At 39.9% G+C, this 21509-nt stretch overlaps 3 protein-coding genes across 3 annotated transcripts; 1 reads left to right on the top strand and 2 right to left on the bottom strand.

Moving 5' to 3' along the window:
* Window positions 1–1020: 1020 nt before the first annotated feature.
* Window positions 1021–8784, bottom strand: exosc5 (exosome component 5). Its single transcript, XM_085430714.1, has 6 exons — window positions 8611–8784; window positions 5827–5940; window positions 5484–5605; window positions 5227–5367; window positions 3680–3769; window positions 1021–1209 (listed from the first exon to the last, which is right to left on the bottom strand). The coding sequence occupies exons 1-6, from the start codon at window positions 8744–8746 to the stop codon at window positions 1114–1116; spliced, it is 699 nt and encodes a 232-aa protein (XP_085286840.1). The 5' UTR covers window positions 8747–8784; the 3' UTR covers window positions 1021–1113.
* A 1480-nt stretch (window positions 8785–10264) lies between these two features.
* Window positions 10265–17278, top strand: bckdha (branched chain keto acid dehydrogenase E1 subunit alpha). Its single transcript, XM_085430706.1, has 8 exons — window positions 10265–10674; window positions 12250–12426; window positions 12534–12620; window positions 13288–13396; window positions 14253–14414; window positions 14508–14714; window positions 14814–14955; window positions 16334–17278. The coding sequence occupies exons 1-8, from the start codon at window positions 10561–10563 to the stop codon at window positions 16674–16676; spliced, it is 1341 nt and encodes a 446-aa protein (XP_085286832.1). The 5' UTR covers window positions 10265–10560; the 3' UTR covers window positions 16677–17278.
* Window positions 17279–17314: 36 nt separating this feature from the next.
* Window positions 17315–20612, bottom strand: b3gnt2l (UDP-GlcNAc:betaGal beta-1,3-N-acetylglucosaminyltransferase 2, like). The gene is made up of 2 exons (XM_085430707.1): window positions 20476–20612; window positions 17315–18908 (listed from the first exon to the last, which is right to left on the bottom strand). The coding sequence occupies exon 2, from the start codon at window positions 18819–18821 to the stop codon at window positions 17562–17564; it is 1260 nt and encodes a 419-aa protein (XP_085286833.1). The 5' UTR covers window positions 18822–18908; window positions 20476–20612; the 3' UTR covers window positions 17315–17561.
* Between the last annotated feature and the right edge of the window lie 897 nt (window positions 20613–21509).

Genomic DNA, 21509 nt, shown 5'->3' with positions numbered 1-21509 from the left:
AAAAATAGAACTGACATCTTCAGGAGCTTGCTTCTTGCAGTATGACTGACTTAAAAAAAAGTCTACTCAAAACTTCTGTTCAAAAACACACAAATGCTTTATTTAAATGGGCCAAGAAAAGTTGCAAAAATTGTGATGCATGTTTCAATAACATCCCAGGTTTGGTCATAAGAAAACCCTGCATGGTGAGCTTGTTGGTTTCCTGCTGCAAACTTTGTTTCCTTCAATTGGACCAACATTGTTGCAAAATTGACTGGATAAAGCTCTGAGCCTTTAACTACATAGTAAATGGGGGGTATCCAAGTAAATATAAAGGAATGACTAAGGTGGAAGCTGACATTTTCTATTTAGATAAATAGTTTTATAGAGCACACACTCAAGTACATATAAAATACTATGTTTGCTGCAATCCCAGTGTTGTTTCAAAGCTGGTAATAGATCACTTTTAACAGATTTTAGTAGACAAACCTCTGGTATCTCCGTGTCTTGCCCTTGTCAGCTCTCTCATTGTCGATGCGCTGTGATTCAGCTGTACACTGACAATCCTGAACTACCGTCTGTCTCCACCGTACTTTCATTTTAATAGAAGAAAAACAAATCACACTTTGTTGTTACAGCTGAGTTACGTCAATTATTGATTTATATGGAGGCATTTCACGTGGATTGCTCCGAACGATGAGGCTGTCGTGCGACAGGCTCTGCTCAGGTTTGTCTCGCTTTGTGTCACTCGTACAGATAATAAGCGGACTCTGAACGTGTGAGTCAGTAAGGTTCAAAGGTTGCAGCAAATGGGATTTATTACTACAAAAAATATTCAGGGCTTTTCTTTTCCCCAGGTCACATCCTTGTATTAAATGTATATATTAAAGTGAAAGAAAATCAGCAAATCCCAATAAATGCACTTGTTTGACATTCACCTTTCCTCCTTTCATTTCTGATCTCTCACAAATGTACTCATACAAGCCTTCCCACCATAAAGCACAGCTGTCTACAACTGAACTGAAGAAATTGTAGCCCACAGGGGTTTCTAAATATTTTATTACGACATCAGTGTTTGCATGCATTGTTAAAATAAAAATAAAAAAGACTAGGCAAAAGAAAGCTCCGTGTTTCTCATAGGCTTTTGGAGTATCGCCGCTTGACAGAGTCTCTGTAGAACTGGAAGATCTTCTCTGATGCTTTCTGACTGACTGCTATGCACTGCTGCAGCTGTGAGAGAAGAAAAACAACAACTGAGGATCAGACAAAATATGAAATGCAACAACAACTGATTTAAGTCACATCAGACCTGAGGCAGACAGGGAGAAAGCAAAAATAAGAACCGTTTTTCCAAAAAGTCACACATGAAGCAGAATCACAAATCTAAACTTAACAACGTTGTAGTGTCAGTATCCAGTCAGCATACTGGTTCCCTGTAGGTGGGCCAGAGTGAACCCCATATTTTAGTGTTTCTGGAATAATACTTGTTATTCAGTCAAAAAAAGGGAATCCCATTTGATTTTTCCATTCAATTCCCTTTTAAAGTGTCCTTAAAGAGGTCATGTTTCGATCCATGGGATGGTCTCCAGGAAAAAGCAGCAAAAGAGTAGATTTCTTATAGAGGCAACTAGAGCTGGGCGATAGAACGATAACGATATGTATCGCGATATAACTTTTTCTCGATAGAAAAATTAACCTATCGCGATAGACCTCGCCGCTCTTGTCCTCTTAAAAAAACAAAACAAAAACAAAAAAACAGCCAATCCAAATTAAGTAGCGCAGAGCCGAACCAATCACAGCCGCAGCGTCACGTCACGTGACTTGTTACGTACAGCACAAGTGCCAAGCCGCACATGTGTATTTGTTTGGGAAGCAGCCAGCCACCGTACCGCCCGGGTAATGGAGGAAATGAGTGTGCCGACTAGAAAAATCAACCGAGCGTGACCGAAGAGAAAACAGATGATGGTTCCAATGCCGGAGAGATTGTCAAACGGAAGAGCCATAGAAGTTCCGTAGTGTGAAGGTATTTCGGCTATTTCAAGTCTGACAAAAAACAGAGTGGTAGTAGTAAATTTTGTAGTAAATTGTGCCGAAAGCAAGTCTGGAAATACAATAAACTGGTGCGTGCGCTACGTCCACAGGTACCCGGGTATTTTTGAAAATGCAGATTTTTCTATGTGTTTGCACCTTTCGTCCACACGCGTTTTTGGTCACTGAAAACGAAGATTTTTAAAAACTCCGGCCAGGGTGGATATTTTTGAAAACTCCGTTTTTGCATTTACATGTGGACTAGAAAAACTGAGAAAACGCAGCGTCAAAGGTGTGCGCATTTTTTGACGTCACACTGTGCGCCACGTTATTGTTTCGGTGAAATGAATTTCTACAATACTGTTACTGTTAATTCTACTCTCTGCAGTGTTTAAATGCTTACATATACACACAGTTACTGTCCCTCCACACATACGACTCGGTTCTGCTTCTATGCCCCAGCTTTGTTTACTTTTTCCCACCAAGGCTTCTAGACTTCTGATTGGCCAACATTTCTGCACGGTTAGGAATCTAGCGCCACCTGCTGCTTTGGCATGTTCATAGCAGCGTTTTCCTTCATTTCTGCCTTTATGTGTGGACGGGATTATTTTTTAAAACGGAAACGGAAAATCTCCGTTTTCAAAAACACCCGTGTACGTGTGGACGTAGCCTCAGTCTCTGACTGGAAGCGCTAATTCGTCATTCGGCTTTTGTCAGACTAAAGTAACTGTTAAAACTGTTTGAAAAGCTAAGCTATTGACAAAAGTTAGTCAGTTTTGTCTGTTCTTCTGTAAAACAAACTAAGATTTATTTTTAGAATTAATATTTTGTTTCTAAGTGGAATTGACAATTTAGTCGTCTGTTTCGTTTGTTCTATTTTGAAACTTAAACGCTTTAGCGGCTGCCTTTTGTGTAGTTTGCAATATTTGCCTTTATTTATCTGAAAAAGTCTCATGTTCCTTAAGTACATCTACCCTGTTGAACTTATTATGGGAAATAAATATTTAAATAAAAACAAGCTGCTGATTATTTCACATTTTACTTGTGAGCAACGGCACATTTAAATCTTACAAATATAGTTATTTGGCTTATATCGTGATAGATATCGTTATCGCCTGAAATGAAAAAAACATATCGTGATATGAAAAAATCTTATATCGCCCAGCTCTAGAGGCAACATTTATTATCATTCCTGTCATCCGCTGATCAAAAGGGAATCCAGGAACCCATGGGACAGTTTCATCTGAGTCCAGTCTTCCTGTTTTATGCAAATTGTCTGATCACATCAGCTGATGATTTATAGCTTGCATTTAGATAAATGCTGTCCCTCTTTTAGTCTCCATATAGATAGCTGCATGCAACCAAAGGCTGCTCAACATGATTGATCAATAGCGATATAAAATAAATCCCCTAAAATTTCCAGAAACTATGGTCCTTTTGGGTAACAGGAGAAAAAAAATACTCCATGATATTGTTATCAAGACTGCAGAAACTCCAAAATGGTTTTTAGGATGTATTCTTGGTTTGGCAACATCTACAAACAGCCTCTGCAAGGGATGCCCAGTCTTTTCTCTTTGAAGCACGCTTTAGAGAAGTCTTTTCTGGCTTGGCATTCACAGTTTTGTTTATTTGAAATGGTGCACACTTTTTTTCCTGTCATTAATCCACTGACCTCATGCACTGAAAACGATCCTTTGGTCGACGACATCAAAACGCTGCGTTTTGCGCTGTCGATCGCAAAAGTCATCAAAGCTCGACTTTCCTTTTGAGAGAGAAAATAAGACACGGGCAAGGAAATTAAGATGATGTCAATCTGTCCCGTTAGGAAGCAAAACCATTACCACTGATACAAATGGAAGTGACAACAGATGCGCTGGACAGACAGTAAGATATTCCAAAAAAGGGAATACTTTAGCTGGTGGCGACTATAGATCGCTGTGCTTGCCTTATCGTTCCTGACTGATTTTTCTCTAGTTTTGTTTTTCTTTGTCATTTAACTGCATTCAATTTATTTTTATTTATACAATTTCCTCCACAGTTGCCTCAAGTAGTGCAGTATTCAGGAGAACATCCCAACAATTACATGACAGTGATGTCAAACATATGGGCCAGGGGCCAGAGTTGGCCCAGGAAAGACTCCGATGTGGCCCCCACTGGACAGCACTGGAAAATATGAAAGAAGGTGTAAATGGACTGTTCATAAGTTTTACAGTTTTATCTTTACTGATAAAGACGTACAACATGGCTAATCAAGCTAAACCAAAGTAATTAGGTCAGTTTTTCCCAACCTTTTGGAGTCACGCACTTATTTCAGATTAGAAAACAAAATAAAATAAAAATCACACGGCACACAACCTAACAAAAATGTCACAAAAAGCATGTTGATAATTTTTCCCCACGCACCAGGTATAGAGGAATTGGCTTGGTTTGTTGCCAGTATGCCTTTTTTGCTTTCTTCTGAGCACTACTCGTGCTCGGGCCTTTATCTGGGTCAGTATTTCCTCCAGGACCCAGGTCAGACTGACTACTTTTTCTTTTCAAATATTTATGTATTGCTATTACGGGCTGCACCATCTCACAGCATGACTATTATGTAATTTCTTCTTCATCGTCTTCTGTGTTACTGGCTGTTGGCAACCAATTTAATTAGAGCAGCTGATTGTACTGCCCTCTAGTGGAAGAGAATATAATGGTTCTGCCCATTACTCGTGCCGATCGTACTAATCAGGTGGAACCAGATAATCTTCCACGCACAGCGGTTGGAAACACTGAATTAAGTAATGTGTAATTATAAACATTTATTTGTTACAATTTAAGCCCTTACAGTTTATTTCTATTTAAGAATCCTATTGAAGAGTCTTTCAGCAACTACAACAGCTTTTCTTTATTATCATTTTATGTAGAAAAACTGAAAAGTACTGTTCAAACTGCATTTCTTTTCCTTATATTAAGATATTTCAAGGATTGAACTTCTTGATAGAAAAGAGTTTCACACGGTATGGTCCACCTAATGTCAAAGTGGGATGTATCTGAGCCACAACGTAAAATGAGTTTAACACCCCTGCCCTATGAACAAGCACTTAGCAATGGTGGGATGGAAAAGACCTATATTTTCTGTGTCATTTGTTTGAAAAGTTCCCAGGAAATTTGACAAAAGCCACCATCAGAGTGTTTTGGGAAGATTTTTGTCACCCAACATTCTAAAAGTCTTAGATTTACCTTTTCCTGAGCTGCAGTGGGGTCTGTGATGATTTGCCCATCTGTGCTGATGGCACAAGTCACTCCGCAGAAGAGGCAACTCATGGGCAATCCTGCATCCATAAGAGCCATACATGCAGCATTCAAACAGCAAGACAGCAGCTGAGGAACAGGTAAGGAAGAACACTCACAGAAAACATCTCAATTTTAGAGCCCTACTTGCAGATTGGATATAAACCTCAAAGCTTGCAGCAGCACAGAGTTTTACAGAAGGATACTGAACCATCATCATGCAGGACCTGAAGGATGAGAGTGAGCGAGGAGCGTGGATGGAGCGTCAGGAGCAGAGAAGCCTCACAGGTTTCTCGCACACACTGCTCTTGCGATCGTTCCCTTACACCTAGAAAACAAACAAATCTCGGTATAAAAAAATGAATGCGAGCAGAAAGCTCACGTACCCCACCCTGTGGTCAGCTGTGGCATAGCAACTTTTCCACAGCAGAAACCTCAGAGACATTCTTGTAGATATCAGGATGCAAAAGGTCTATTTCACATTAGCTTCCCCAAAATAAAAGAAGCAATGCTGCATAATGAAAATTTTTACCCCTAAAAAAAACTCACTTGGCAGCCCTACTTTGGGCTGTACCAACACCTCCAGGGTCGCCCGGTCATAGATCTCCTTGTTGACTTTGACCTCAGCTGGTCCGTACACTCCAGCCATCACACTCGTGTCTCCTTTAGACAAGAACAGAAAGGAGCATTATTCAATAAATAACACTGGATAATTAATGATGTCTTTCCCCACATAAACAGACATCTAGGAGGGGAAAAGTAGTAACATCAAATCATTTAAAGCAGTACGACACCCAGTAAATGTGCTCACAGCACATGTATTTTTTAAAGGGGGGACTTAAGCGCAGACACCCTATTTAGAACAAGCTTTTAATAAGAGAACTAAAGCTGATGTGATACTTCTAAATGACAGAAAGTCTCATCGGGCGACCGTGGTTCAGGGGGTTGGGAATCGCATCTGTAACCGGAAGGTCGCCGGTTCAATCCCTGGGCTCTCTGTCCTGGTCGTTGTGTCCCTGGGCAAGACACTTTACCCTACTTGCCTACTGGTGTTGGCCAGAGGGGCCGATGGCGCGATATGGCAGCCTCGCTACAACTGTAGCTTGCCTCCACCAGTGTATGAATGTGAGAGTGAATGAATAGTGGTATTGTAAAGCGCTTTGGGTGCCTTGAAAAGCGCTATATAAATCCAATCCATTATTATTATCGTGTAAATTTCACATTTATTCTTCCTCTTGCACCACAATATTTTTTTTTCACGACACTGAACCAACCCATCCATCCATTTCCGCTTATCATTATCAGCTACCATACCAAAATCTTGCTATCACATCAAATGGTTGATTAAACTGTGTAAAATATACTTTAATAAATTAAAGTTTGCATATAGACTTCTACCATTAAAATGAACCATCGTTATATTCTTACCTCGCTCTATGTTCCTAATTGTTCCATTGTATAATAATTACAGTCCTTTAACATTTTGGTAAAAAATTCAGTCAGGATCTATATATTGCTATCATACCTGCTATCATACCCCAGTGTCCCACTTTCCATTTGATTTGTTACTTGAAATGTGTCAGACATCTGACTTTATTATACATCGTATCCACACATCATTACCTTTAACAATACTTTGTCTCAGACAAGCACCAAACAATTTGACAGTGCATTGAAAGTGACCATCCCAATGCTTTGCCTTACATTTTATCAGCTGTATTTTTCTCATTCTCTCAGCTCTTTAATGACTAAGACCTTTGCCTGCTCCGGTGTTCCATTTCACTTAATGAACACCTTACAATCTGTTGTCCAGGTTGACTGTATTTTCTTCTGTTTTCTTAATAATCTTGCAATATCTGCATTTTTCTTGATTAGGTGTTCATTAACATACACATTCGTTCCTTTCAACTTTCTTCAGTAGCTCTTTCTTCTGCTTCCTATTAATAAATCTTATAATAATGGCAGGTTTTTGATTCTTGTTTTTCCTTGGAAGAGCATGGCACTCCTCAGTGTCCTTACTATCCATTTCAATGCCTTTACTTTTGAAAAAGCCCATTGCCTGTTCTTCCAGGGAGCGCAACTCTTGCTCAGGCAGCTCCCCTCTCTCCTCTGCTGCTGCCCATGCATATGTCTGGTGCTTGGTTTCCAGACCCGTTACTATCACATCTGTTATTCTCAAATATTGTTCCAACTCTGCCACTCGTCCTTCCAACATAGCAAACTTCTTGTCCTTTTCCTCACTTTGCCTTCTTAATTCTTTAATATCCTCAATTAAGTTGATTATTATTTGTTGTTGTTTTGCAATGGTTGTTATTTCTTCTGACATAAGGTTCAAAGATTCCTTTATGTCCTCCAGTTCCTCCTCATTGACGTTACGTCTTTTAGGCAGCATCTTCTCAATACTTGTGCCCCTTTTTTACTGCAGCCCCAATCAATCCTGAGGCTTGCTAACCTGCGCCTGCCTTTTCCTGTAGCTTCACTAGCTCTTGATGGAGCCTGGTTGTGGCCTGGTGGCTGATGATGGACCCTGATCGTGGCCTTATTTTGACACATAAAAACAAAACAAAGAACTACACAACACACTAACTATACATTAACTACACACTCCAAACACGCCAAATGTCACAAACCTCTCACATCCAATGACTGTGGAATTGCTCACATCTCACAGTTGATCTCGCTCTCTTTCTCTCTCTCTCTCTCTCGTTGCCTTGCCATATCATCTTTTGATTGGTCAACATGGTACATTTTTCCACCAATAGGAAAGTGGTGGCTTGTTTTTTCGGGCTGTCATTAGAAAATCCAGTTGTTACCTTTTCTTGGTATATAGCTTGAACTTTCAACACAAATAAAAATGTAATGGAGACTCAGTGGGAATGCATCTTGTTGCTATGTCATATTAAATTGGTCATGTGATTTGGAAGCCTCAGAGGGTTAATTAGAAGCTCAACAATAAACCACCTGTGTTGAAATCTGAAATGCCATGTTGTTGATTCAAAATGTGCACAGTAGATCCGCCCCTGGAGGGAGGTTAACACTATGCAATAAATATATTTATTTTATTAATTAGTTGTAGCTAGGCTCAACGTTAATGCTACCTTATTTTAATAAACAACATTGTCATATGCAAAAGTAAGCTGGCACATACCACCCACGCCAGCATAAAAGATGCACCCCTGATTCTCATTATTATATTATTTTGGGTATAAGGGTAAAGAAATTCATGTCACTAACTGAAGTGGCAGGTTAACTTCCCTAACCTTTCTCCGTCCTTTACGTCCAGTTTAGAGGCAAATAAACGCCCAGATAAATGATTTCTAAAATTTGTGTTACCTTGGACGAAAGAAGCAGAACCATCAGTTCGAGACAGCAAGCTCTGTTCACAACCAAACTCTCTCAAAGAAACAGTCAGAGATCCGCAGACCTCCATCGTGGAGAAAGCAGGTTTGTCGCAGGCGGATGGCGTCATCTGTTTTCCCTCTAGTTTAGGCTCCTTACTGATGACATCAGAATGAGAAAGAAATGTTGGCTCTAATAAATAGTTAATTCACAAGAAATGTGGATCTGTAATATATTTCTATGACAACGAAGAAGAAATAATATTTTTCATCATAATTCACGTTTTCCTGACGCAATCTGAAGCCCTATTTTGCGTTAATATGGTTAATGTATTTTGAAAGTACCGGAAGTGCAGCATCTGTATATTAGTGTAGTTAATCACAATGACCGCTAGAGGGCAGACAGCAGCCGCATTTAAACACAACGGGTTCAACCTTTTATTTTCTCCCCTTATTGGTCATAACCACCCACCAGAATTTTATTTACATCAGTTTATTTACTCCTTTTCACAGGTGATCATTTACTGGCATGGTCTGAATTGCAACCACCATGTTGCAGTCTCCGCTATTACCACTGGATGGCGATGAACACTCGTGGCTGCAAAAAATGGTTTATCTGCCGTCTGTATTTACGTCATCAGTTAGCTGTGAACTGAAACGAAGACATTTTTAGATTTTGACAAGTAGTTAAAATACTTTATTTTAATATGTCAACGGCTATACCTGCGATATTACTTGGTTTATCATCGGAACTGGAACTAACAATATTCTTTATTTTGCCACTGACGCTGCTTTTACTATTAATGCAGTACCGCAATGTGACCACGGGATGGCAGCAGAGTAGGATTTAATTTTTGGTAGGGTTGAGAGGACGTAGAAATCGTTGTTTTATGACTGAATTTAAGAACAGCTATCCGACTTTATTCATCGGTTCTTCCGTACTGCTTACGGCTCTCTCCTTCCTGGCTGTGTCCTCTCTCTTTTTCTTTCTTTCCTGTGGCATAGTTGCCCTGTGTCTCTTTAATACCAGTTATCGTCAGACTTATAGGTATACCTGACAGGTTGAGTTCGCCCAGAGGAGCGCTGTTTTATTACAAACTGTTTCACGTGTGTTACAACTGATCTATATGTGCAAAAGACAAATGCGTAAATGCCGACGCAAAGCATTTTTTTCTTTTACGTTTACTTCTTTCTGTAAGATGTATTACATATCATATTGCAATAACTGTCAAATTTTGTTAATGTGACTGCATTAGTGTGTCTGAATCTTAAAATAGGCAATATTGATTTTGATAAGTTAAAATCGCTCAAAAAGACCATAGAAAAACGACCAGGGCACGTCGTTACGCAAAGTGACAGTATTTTAATTAATAGGTCAGCATCACACAATGGACTTTCATCAGGTTAATCCCCCGATGAGGGCGGCCTTTATTCAGAAAACTGACACTCTGCCTTCCTGGGCATCCCACGCATTTTTCATTTATTTATTATTATTGTTATTCTACCACAAAAGAGTGTTAAATCTCGACAGCTTTAATCAATCATTTCTTCAGCTTGTGAAATACGTAAAAAGTGACAAATAAATTTCTTCCCGTTATACTATCTGTGCATCTTTTAAATCCTCACCTGCGGGGGGAAAGGGTGAAGGAGCGTAGTTAGTTCCGGCAGAACTACACCTACAGATTAAATGCTACGTAGCATTTCTTGCTTCACATTTTGGGGTTTTATTTTGAAGGCCTGAGCGGATGTGGAGGATACTGTAACCGACTTTAATGTTGCAATCAGTTTGCGACTCTCGGCCTGTAAACTGTGGATGAAAACAGGACGGACAGCGAGTGGTGGTTATTAGCAGTTCCGTTGGGCAGATTTGTGCATATCCACCAGTGTAACTTCTCCTTACCTGGTGTACGGCGGCGGTTAAATCAAACAATTATTGAGTGTGCAGATGGCAGCTGTGAGCAGCATGAGCAAAATGTATGGGCTCTGTTTCCGCGCTGTCCGTCAGACAGCAGGACTGAAGGCATATCGACTGCTTCAGCGCAGAGGCTTCAGGGTAACTGTAAGTGAAAACTGCACTGTTTGGATTGAGCAATGAATAAATTATGGGAGGCTGGACTGGAGATAACGCTGTCATTAAGAACCCGGGATACAGCAAGGCTCACGAAAGAGTATCGTCCAACTCAATCAAGTAGAAATACTGTTAAAAATAAACTGAATCTTTTAATAAGTTTTGGGGTTAGGTCTTGTTTGCACAAAGATTCTGGTTAGCTACGGAGCCGCTAACTTGGCTAACAACCTTGCTGAAATGCTATACCGATTCTCCAGTGTATCCGTGAAAAGTCAGACTAACTCTCACATAATTAGTGAATACATGTTTGACATTTACTAAACAACTTGAGTTGCAATAAATACTAATTTTACTTTTTGTTGTTTCGACTCTCACACCGGACTAGTTAGCCAGCCAGCTAAGGACTTAGCTAGCCTCTTTTTCCATTGGTCGAACCAAGGGGCGTGAAGGAGGAAATCCGATGTCCTCGAATGCATCATTTTTTCAAAACAACTTTATTTAATTGCTGTTGCTGCTGTAGGTCCTTCACTGCTATTTTATTTCCTTCGATCGCTCCAGCACTTAAATCTGGATGTAACTCTTTAAAAATAATCTAATGTGGAGTTTCTAAAATCTGTATGGGAAAGAGATTTGTGAATTGTTGTTACAGCGGAACAATAGAACTACACTGGAAGGAGTACATACTTAATCACTTCCTCATTTATAAGAACCCAGACTTACGAAATTAATTCGTTCCCAAGGGTCTTTCGCAAGTCGAAAATTAGCATTTTGCCGTAACGCGGGCAGAAATATTGCCGTTAAGTGCCTTCATAACTTGAATTTTTTGTTAAATGGGGGTACTCGTAAGTCGGGGTTCCACTGTATTGTATTGTCTTCATTTTTCTGAAATTAAGCTTTCTAAAATCTCTAAAGGTTCAACCAGTGTTATTATAACTAAAACAAAACTAAAAACTTAAACTAGATGTTTAAAAAGTTACCTAAAATAAAAACTAGCCTTTTGAAAAATAAAATAAATAGTAAAACTAAGAATCAGTCACCAAACTTAATTTATAATTCAATTTTATGCATTTCATTAATGCAGTTCAGAGTCCTGGTGGACAAGCCTGTGGGGGGAAAAGAGCAAAATGAAATGAAGCAACACAAATATAAAACAATACATATATACACAATAGAAATTCAGGTACCGGTAAGTTGTTTGTGCACAGGTCTCTTAAGGACCTACCACAGCATTTCAGTCAGGTTAAAGGTTGTGACTTTACTGGGCCATTGGAACACCTTGAATTTCTTATTTTTCTGCTGTAGATTTGCTGCTTATTATCCAGTTGCATGACCCAGTGGTTGTCAGAGAGATGGCTTCACATTTGACTCTAGAATACTTTGGGATACAGAAGAGTTCACGATTGTGTGGCTGCAAAACAAGTTCAAATCGTCACCCCTCCACCACGTGCTTGACAGTTTGTATGAGTTGTGTGACCTGATATGCTGTGTTTGCTTTTCCTAGGGCCTTTCTTTGCCACAGCCACAATGAGATTGTTAATAAATAATGCTTGTATTCAATCCTTTCAGGTTCTTCAGCTGCAGCAGACCTTTGACTCTTCGCTGGAAAAGCCCCAGTTTCCAGGAGCCTCGGCCGAGTTTGTGGATCAGCTCGAGTTCATCCAGCCCAATGTCATCTCTGGGATCCCAGTGTACCGCGTGATGGACAGGCAGGGAAATATCATCAACCCCTCTCAAGACCCTCAGGTACAATCAGCCTGCCTGTGCTCCTGGTTCCCAAATGTGCCCCTAAGACCCCTGCAGTCTGTTGAGCCAATGTTAATTTGTCGATTATGTGTTTCTCTCCTACGCAGCTCTCCAAAGAGACAGTTTTGAACTTTTATCAGAAGATGACGATGCTGAACACAATGGACCGCATTCTTTATGAGTCTCAAAGACAGGTATGTTTCCTCCTGCATTTCCTGGCTCAACCTGATTATTTAAAACACAACATCAGCAGTTTTTGAACTTAAAAATAGGTGTTTCAAAGGGTATTTTCTTTATCCATCCGTCTATCTCCACTTATCTGCTGTCTTAGGGCGAGAGGCAGGGTACACCCTGGATAGGTCGCCAGTCTGCTGCAGGGCTTTTTTATGTTAATTATAATTTCAAATTAAAAATGAATGCATAAAAATTAGATAGGGGTTCTCGAGGACACAGGTCCATCTCATAGGGAAGTTGGGCGCTGACTAGGGAGTGTTTTTGACTTAAAGGCCAACTGTTGCTGATTACTGAAAGAAATCCAGTGAGAGCTCTTGAGTGATCCTGTGACACAAGCAGATATTCACTAAACCATTAGTTTTATTCCATCCAAATCTTTAGTCATTTTGGCTCGAGCTGAACTAAACAGCAAGTGAGTTTTAGTTTTTATGAAGGGAGGACACCAAATAGCTGTAAAAGAAAGAGGTGCACTTGATTTATAACAGCAAAACACAACGATTTCAGGTAAAATTAATGCAAAAAGTAATTATTTTTTCCCAGTTGTTTTATTTTTGTAATTGCTTAAAAAAAAAAAAAATCATACTTGAGATTACAGTCTGATTAACCGTCCAGCCCTGTCCGTTACAGGGTCGGATCTCCTTCTACATGACTAACTATGGTGAGGAGGGGACACACATCGGCAGTGCTGCTGCTCTGGATCCAAACGATCTGGTTTTTGGGCAATACAGAGAAGCTGGTAAGAATGAAATGTGGTTTCGTTTGGGCTTTTCCCCCAACTACTATAGTTCTATTTTTTTGGTCCATTGTTCATATGAACATTTTAATTGTAATCAAAACAGTTGACCACTTCAGTGTTCATTTCTACATCTCCTTTTGTTGTTGTTGTTATCACAAATGTCTTCCAGACAACATTTGAAACTGAACAAATTATTTTGCAGTATGGTCAAATGATTACTACAGAAAAAAACTTGTTTATATGAGAATTTAACAAGAATATTTATTGCTTACAAACTGAGTTCATCCGGTTTCCAAAAATTAGTAAAGTTTAGTCAAATTAATAAAATCCAGTGAGTCAAAAACTATTTGCCTCAGTGCCACACAGTATAACCAGCTGTAGGCTAACTGGCATCAGCAGTGCTCCCTCTCATAGTTTAAGGTTTTACCAAAGTAATAAGACTCTTGCCTACCTTATAAAAAGATCATTCCAAGCATGTTAGATAGTTTAGCGAAAGGGATGTGGTGCACAATAATCACATTCCTCCTGTGCTCTTCTGACTATTCTATTCACCGTGATTTTTGTATTTATCAGTGAGAGAATAACAATCATCACTTCAGTATGAGGAATAATAATCATAGCATCAATATAAGGATTCAGACGTGAGCAAATTCTGAGGGGAAGATTGCTGAAATTATCAGAATGGACACATTTGAATGTAAAACACAAATATGTTTTACATTCAAAAAAACTGACCACAACAAAAAAAGGGTTCCCAAGTCTCCAGTCCTTATTTTAATATCCCCACTGTTTGCTCCTTCAGTCGGTCTGGTTCTCTTGTCTTGTGAGAAATCGTGCGACACATCTTCTATTACAGGAGTGCTGATGTACCGAGGCTTTCCTCTGGATCACTTCATGGCTCAGTGTTACGCCAATGCTGATGACCTCGGAAAGGGCCGGCAGATGCCCGTCCACTATGGCTCCAAAGATCTGAACTTTGTCACCATCTCATCTCCTCTGGCCACACAGATTCCTCAGGGTGAGCTCCACGCCTGTGTATTTACCTCTGCTGCCTGAAGCAGGATAGACAAACACACAGCTGTAAATATGTCTGTGGCTCTGTCTCTTTCAGCGGCTGGAGCTGCGTATGCAGTCAAGAGAGAGAACACAAACCGCGCCGTCATTTGCTATTTTGGAGAAGGAGCAGCTAGCGAAGGGGATGCACACGCCGGCTTCAACTTCTCTGCCACCCTTGAGTGCCCACTGATATTTTTTTGCCGCAACAATGGCTACGCCATCTCTACCCCTACAAACGAACAGTATAGAGGTGATGGCATCGGTAAGGCTGAATGTGATTTTTCTGCCACTTTTCTGCTGCTGTCTGATTGATGTTCCAGCTGCTCTTATCCACACACCTCTGGTTCTTTTTCTTTAACAGCTGCTCGTGGTCCTGGTTATGGCATGTTGTCCATTCGTGTTGATGGTAATGATGTGTTTGCTGTGTACAACGCTACAAAGGAAGCGAGGCGCAGGGCTGTGGCTGAGAACCAGCCATTCCTCATTGAGGCAATGACCTACAGGTTTGTTAATGTTTGAGTGATTTTGTCTGCGTTTGAAAGGACATGTGGAACAGTTTTTAGGCTGACAGTTCATCACTAACATTTTCTTCATTCTTTATTAATGTTTCATTTTACTACTGAAATTTAACACTTGAATGGACAGCATCAAATAAATAAGTAAATGCACTCAACAGAATTTGGTTAGGTACACCTTGCCTAGTAATGGGTTGGAGATTTTGTTCCATATTGACATGATGGCATCATGCAGTTTCTGCAGATTTGTCTGCTGCACCTCCATGATTTGAATTTTCTTTTTCACCACATGCCAACGGTGTGCTGTTGGACTGAGATCTGGTGATTGTGGAGGGATGTTTGAGTACAGTGAACTCATTGTCATGTTTAAAAAAAACTGTTTGAGGTTATTTGACCTTTGCGACATAACAAATGATCCTGCTGGAAGCAATAAAATTCAATCCTCAGTTAATACTAAGTGAAAATTTCCCCCACACCACGAAAACACCATCACCAGCCTGAAACGTTCACATAAAGCAGGATGGATGGAGGTTTCCATGTTCATCTCAAATTCCGATACTCCCATCTGGAAAATAAACGGTTTCCTGTTCTTGGCTCCCAGTGTAGTCTTTGGTGCTGAAGCTCATCTACTTCAGTTTGAACAGGTTCATGTGCTCTGAACATTCTCCTCATACCTCGGGAATCAACAAGATGTTTTGTTCAGAGAGCTGCCACTCACTTTTGGCGGACAGACCAACAACAGCACGAGCCAGAGTGGCCCACAGACATACTTAAGAGACCAGTTTGTACGCTGCCTTCATGTAATATAGCTGGACAGGCAGCAAACCTCTGCTGGACTACAAAACCAACTTTAACCTTGTAGACTGACAGCCGTGTCAGAAGTTTGAAGCCATCTAACAAAAATGTGATTATGTAGTTAAAATAGTCAATTTTCTTTGTGTAAACTAAAGCCAGCTGCTAATGAGGACTGAACTGTGCAGTTCATCAAGTAAATATGGCACTTTACAAAAGCCAGGTGGCTTTCTTTTAGCTGTGATCATTTTTTAATTTCGCTGTTGTTTTAAGATTATCGATATGCACCTTTACCAGAATGCAAGGGTTTTACCCCCTAAGCCATAAAAGGCTCATTAGATATTGGCAGTAAAGTGAAAATATATTTGATCATCTAAATATTATTAAAGGTTTATAGTTAGAAACGCTTAATATTTTATGTTGCTATAATGGAAATTGTGATTTGGTGTAGAATTTTAAAAGTACATTTTTGGGTTGTAATTGAAGAGTGCTGTACACCACAGATGTACTCATCCTGAAACAGCGAAAGTATGAAAAGTCATGTTAAGAAAAATGTATTTTGTTGATTCTTCAGAATTGGCCACCACAGCACCAGCGATGACAGCTCGGCGTACCGTTCAGTGGATGAAGTGAACTATTGGGACAAACAGGACCATCCCATTTCCAGGCTGAGACATTACATGACAGCCCGCGGATGGTGGAGTGAAGATGACGAGAGGAGCTGGCGAAAACAATCGCGCAAGACGGTGATGGAGGCGTTTGAGAGGGCTGAAAGGCGGCTCAAACCCAATCCTGAACTGTTGTTCACAGACGTGTACCAGGAGATGATACCCAGCCTGAACAAGCAGAGAGAGTCCCTGTGGAGACATGTGCAGCAGTACAAAGAGAACTACCCACTAGACTTGTATGAAAAATAACTTTTTTGCTACGGGGCAAAACAAGTTGAAGTTTGGTTGATAAATAGACTGTTGCACAGTTTTAGCTGTATTCATAAAAGGTAGTTTTGATACTTGTCATTTCTTTCTGCATGACAGCGGGGAGAAAGATTGTGGTTGCAAAACAAAACTCCAAGCTCTTCATGTGTCTGGGTTTGGTGCCTTAAGTTAATAAGATTTACTATTGGTAGTAAAGCTTCTCAAATTTAAATTCACACCTTTATTTCACATTAATTCCAGGTTCTGTAATGTTCTGCAAGTACACTAGAATCACCTGCTGCAGTGTGAATGCATTACTCACAATATAAACACAACAGCGGGCAAAAAAAAATGGAACTTGACTTTGTGTTTCTTCTCTTCTTACACTCCTGTTCAGTGACGTCTAACAGGTTTTATTGTGTGTCACTGAAGTGACCGCTTTAACGTATTTCAAAGAACTATTAAAATGCTTCTTAGTATACACACTCAAATTTTAGATGTGATGGTATGCTGTGGTGATGTTACACACTGTTCGAAATCCCAGAACTGTACACTTACCTAGCTCGTGATTGGTGTTTCGTGGAAAATAAACTGAGGAACATTCATTCTTGTTTTTATTTCATTTCAGTTGTATGGCCGGTTTGACCTACATGTGATTTAATGCCTGAATGGGCAATCAAATGCCTTTCCATGATGACACCCAGTCTGGTAACAAAATCAAGCTGCTTTACGGCAACTTAATTTTGTTCACAATACATTTCTTTTTTTGCTGGCAAGATGGTCTATAGAAAATCAACTCTGCAAAACCATGAATAGTACATTAGTGGAGAAACAAATCTTTAATATGCAAGTGCAGTCACTATTTGCCATCTTCATAACCAGTCCCGTTCAACAAGCCAACAGGGAGCTGTTAATCCCCTTCCACAACTTTTTTAACTCCTGTGGGGACCTCTGGTGAACCAGAATAAGGTTTTTATATGCACAGAGATCCTCACGATCTTCTGCTCTGATATCAAATGTCTGAAATCCTGAGTGTGCCTCAGGAGAAATCCCTAAAGCCATGAAACACATCCCAACATAGGCATCATCAATGGGGAAGAAAGGAATGATGTGTAAAAGTGAATAGAGGGATTCTAGCAAAGATCCAGAGATAAGATAGCCACCTCCACCAGCATAAGGAGGGTATGGGCCATCGTAGAAGCTCATAGGGATGTAGTATTTGCTATTTGAGTCCCTGAGGGGACTTCCAGCACTTATAACATGACCAGCATACAAACTAGATACTTTAGAAGCCTCGAGAGACTCGATGTACCTGACCAGTGCTGGGGTGTTGACAAATACATCATCATCCCCACTAAAGACAAAGGAGACATGAGGACAGCTTTTCAATGTCCAGTCGAGCAACATGTTCATTTTGAGCGTCAGGTTTAGAAATGTTTCATGGAAGTCCCACTGCAGGATATCCCCATAGAGTTTTGCTTCAAATGACAGCAGTGGGGTCAGGTCAGGATCTTGTGGTGGGGAGCTCCCCAGAAGGAACACCATACGCACTTTGAGTCCATTTGGATACGTCATCTCTCGGCCCCACGTCTCTCGCACTGCCTGCCTCTGCTCAAAGTTTCTGGGAGATGACTTGATGGCAAAAAGCAACAAGGTGTGGCTCTCCGTCTTCCTTTTACTGAAACCACATTTGTTGGGCTGATCAATCAGAATTGGGGCAGTCCTGCAGTTCATCCCCTCCAGAAAATCCCGAAATTGGACAGGGTAGGAGCTGAAGTCATGCACGTTGATTTGCAGAAACTCTTGATTTGTCAGCCTGCAGTTAGACCAGTTAGAGTTTTGATTGAATGGGTTTCCTCCCTTGTCCAGATTCATCAGGGCTGAGTACAGTAAACGGTTCCAGTAAGCTCTGCTTTTAGGAATGGTCTGTCTGAAGCCAGCTGAAACATTGTGTAAATGAACATGCCTGGTAATGCCCTTCTGTTGGGGAAATTGTGTTCTTACACTCCGTAAACTGTGGGTGGTCTCCACCTGGACAGTCATGTAGAAAACGATTAAAATTAAAGAGAAGAAAAGAACCAGAACACTGAATGTCTGAATACGCGTAATTGACTTGAGGTAAGTAAGCAAAGCTGCGACTTGTGCCATTCTAGATATGAGTCATCTTTCATGGGGACTGGACAATATGCTGTATTCCAGGTTACACCAACTCAGTAGGTTACAAACGGGAAGTACCTGTCAACAGGGGGCAAAAAAAGCAATATTACATCAGAAACTAAAAAGGGCCCAACCTCAAAAGAAATGCATTCACTCTTTAAAAATAGAAATGTATATAGGGCAGCTTATTTGAATTTTTTAAAAGGCAGATTTTGAAGAAAACACAAAAATGTTAAGCTAGAAATAGAGTAGAAGACTATGATGGAGTCCTGGTCTAATCTTGATAACATATTTTAAATGCTGAGGTGACACAACAGGATCGTTAGCCTCAGTGACATAATTACTAATTACACTTCTGTCAGCAAATTATTACCTATTAAAGATCACAGCATCATGATGTAGTTTTACTAAGTTAAAAATTTGTTACTTATACAGCACAGATTCACAAAAACAGTCACCTCCATGTTTGTTTGTTTTTCCATAGGCCTAACTTCAAAAAGTATGATAGGCTAGAGGGTGGGGCCATAAGATCATTAATAATCTAATGCAGTTTCTGTAATACAATGAACTCTTAATGCTGAATAAAACACTTCAATGTAAGCAGATTATCCCAAATTATGCATTCGTGAATAAATTGGAATTTACATTTCCCAGCTGGAATTTGAATTTGAATGTGACCGCCCCCGTCTCGGATTTGCTACTCTGAAAGTCAACCCCGAGTTAATGATTCAAGTAGCGACAGTGAACGTGGACAATAGAAAAGCTGTAAACGTTTAATGTGTACTGCCACCGTTGTGGATTTATGACTGCACTGAACAGCCTGGCCATCGCTGTTTTAAAGCGCAAAAATCAAGTATTGTGTTGTGTTGCCAGTGATGCTTGAATGGCTCTTCCTCGCTAATCATGCGCGCGAGAGTGACGTCCCTCCCGAGTTCCGATTAATCCAACGCGGAAAGTTGAATTTGCAAACATTTCGTAGGATTTTTTTCAAACCTTTTACAAGGAAGGGTGAAAAGCGGCTTTTAATTAGTTAAGGCAGAACATTATATAACACATCTGTTTCCCCTGAATCAATCTATAAATACAAATACACACACATTTATTTATTTATTTTATTAAAGTACTTATTTAGTTCTACTTCCTAATCGACTTACCAGTGTTCAACACAGTTGGATAACCAATTAAACGGCAGTTAAATTAAGAACACCTCTCCAATCCACGTATAATATCAGTGCAAGTGTGTACTGTTAAAACATATTTCTAAGGATATCCAACTGACAAAGATGGAAAAAAGTAGCTTGTAGCCGAATCTGCTAAAAAATGCACCTGCGAACATGTTTGCTCGCCGGTTTTTAATTAGAGGCGAGCAGAGATATAAAGGAGAAACGTCTCGATGGCTGAGGAGAGGAGAAACCTAACAATTAAAAATGCCTTAAAGGACTTCCTCTCTTTTTCTTTCACGCGAGAGCCTTTGTTTCGTAAGCACAAGACTAACTTTGAACGTTTGACATTTTTAATTTTAATTTATGCATGATTTGGTTCAATTGTTATATAACTGCGCAAACTTTACACCTAAGCGGAAGACAACCCCTTAAAAACAAAAAAAAGTGAAACCAATGATAAATGAGTTGCGGAAAATACTTACTGATCGGATTACTGTAAAGCAAGAGGAAAAAAATCAAATTAGTTTCCAAGTGTCCTCAGGTACCGCAAACAGATCCGCAGGAGCGCAAAACCTGATCATTTAGCTTTACAATCCTGTTTCTGTTCAGCAGGCGAGGGAGAAATCCCACTTAATGCAGGTGCAGGACTGTATGAGATCAAGTGTTCCCTTCCCACATGTTGAAACCACGCCCACGAGACAGGTATGTTCAAACGTTTGACCGGAAACATCACAAATAATTTAAGACCAATTGTTCACTGACAAAATCATCTGGATACATGAGCACATTGTTCAGATCACTAGAGCTCTTTTTTTTCTTTAATATATTGCATCTCTGCAGGCGTTAAAAACTGTTTGTTTGTTTTTGTTGTTGTTTTGTTTTTCCTTTTCAGCCTGAGCCTAAGACAGAAAAACACAACTCAAACATTAAGAAGAAAAAAAAACATACACTCTTACACTCCTACACGGATGGAAACCATGCAAATGCTCACAAAGTTGAAGGACATCCATCACCTTCTTTTATGGAAATTTTGTTAAACTTGCTGTTAATGGATATGAAAACAATTAGCAAATTAATTACTTGTGTTTATAAAAGCATGCTTTATAAATCTTCATCAAATCAAGTCCAAATCCTGAGAAATTTGCATCATAAGTCAGAGGGGGTATATATTCATTGGAAAAACCTCAGACAGACACTCTTGGCCTCTGCAGCTGAGATCAACCACTATTTAATTAGAGGCGCTCTCCTTTGTCAAAACAGTACACATATGCATTCAAAATCACCAAAGCAAATTTGAGCCTTTATCAATATTGGCATTTTGGTTTTGGTTGGTATTGGTATTGCAGCACAATTATGAATAACTGAACTATTTCTGGGCCAATACCTGATTCATAATAATATACAACTTACATACTGTGTGAAGCCTGCACTCAGAAAGGTAGTGTTCAGCGGATAGAATTTGAGAGAATACTGCAGGAAAGAAATGGTATCTGTGAATACAAAGGGTAATGGTCAA

Source organism: Copadichromis virginalis, linkage group LG14, assembly GCF_057382275.1.
Source record: "Copadichromis virginalis isolate Kocher_CV1m ecotype Utaka linkage group LG14, C_Virginalis_male_GT1.1, whole genome shotgun sequence".
NCBI classification, from domain to species: Eukaryota; Metazoa; Chordata; class Actinopteri; order Cichliformes; family Cichlidae; genus Copadichromis; species Copadichromis virginalis.
This window is presented reverse-complemented; position numbering and strand designations above follow the sequence as displayed.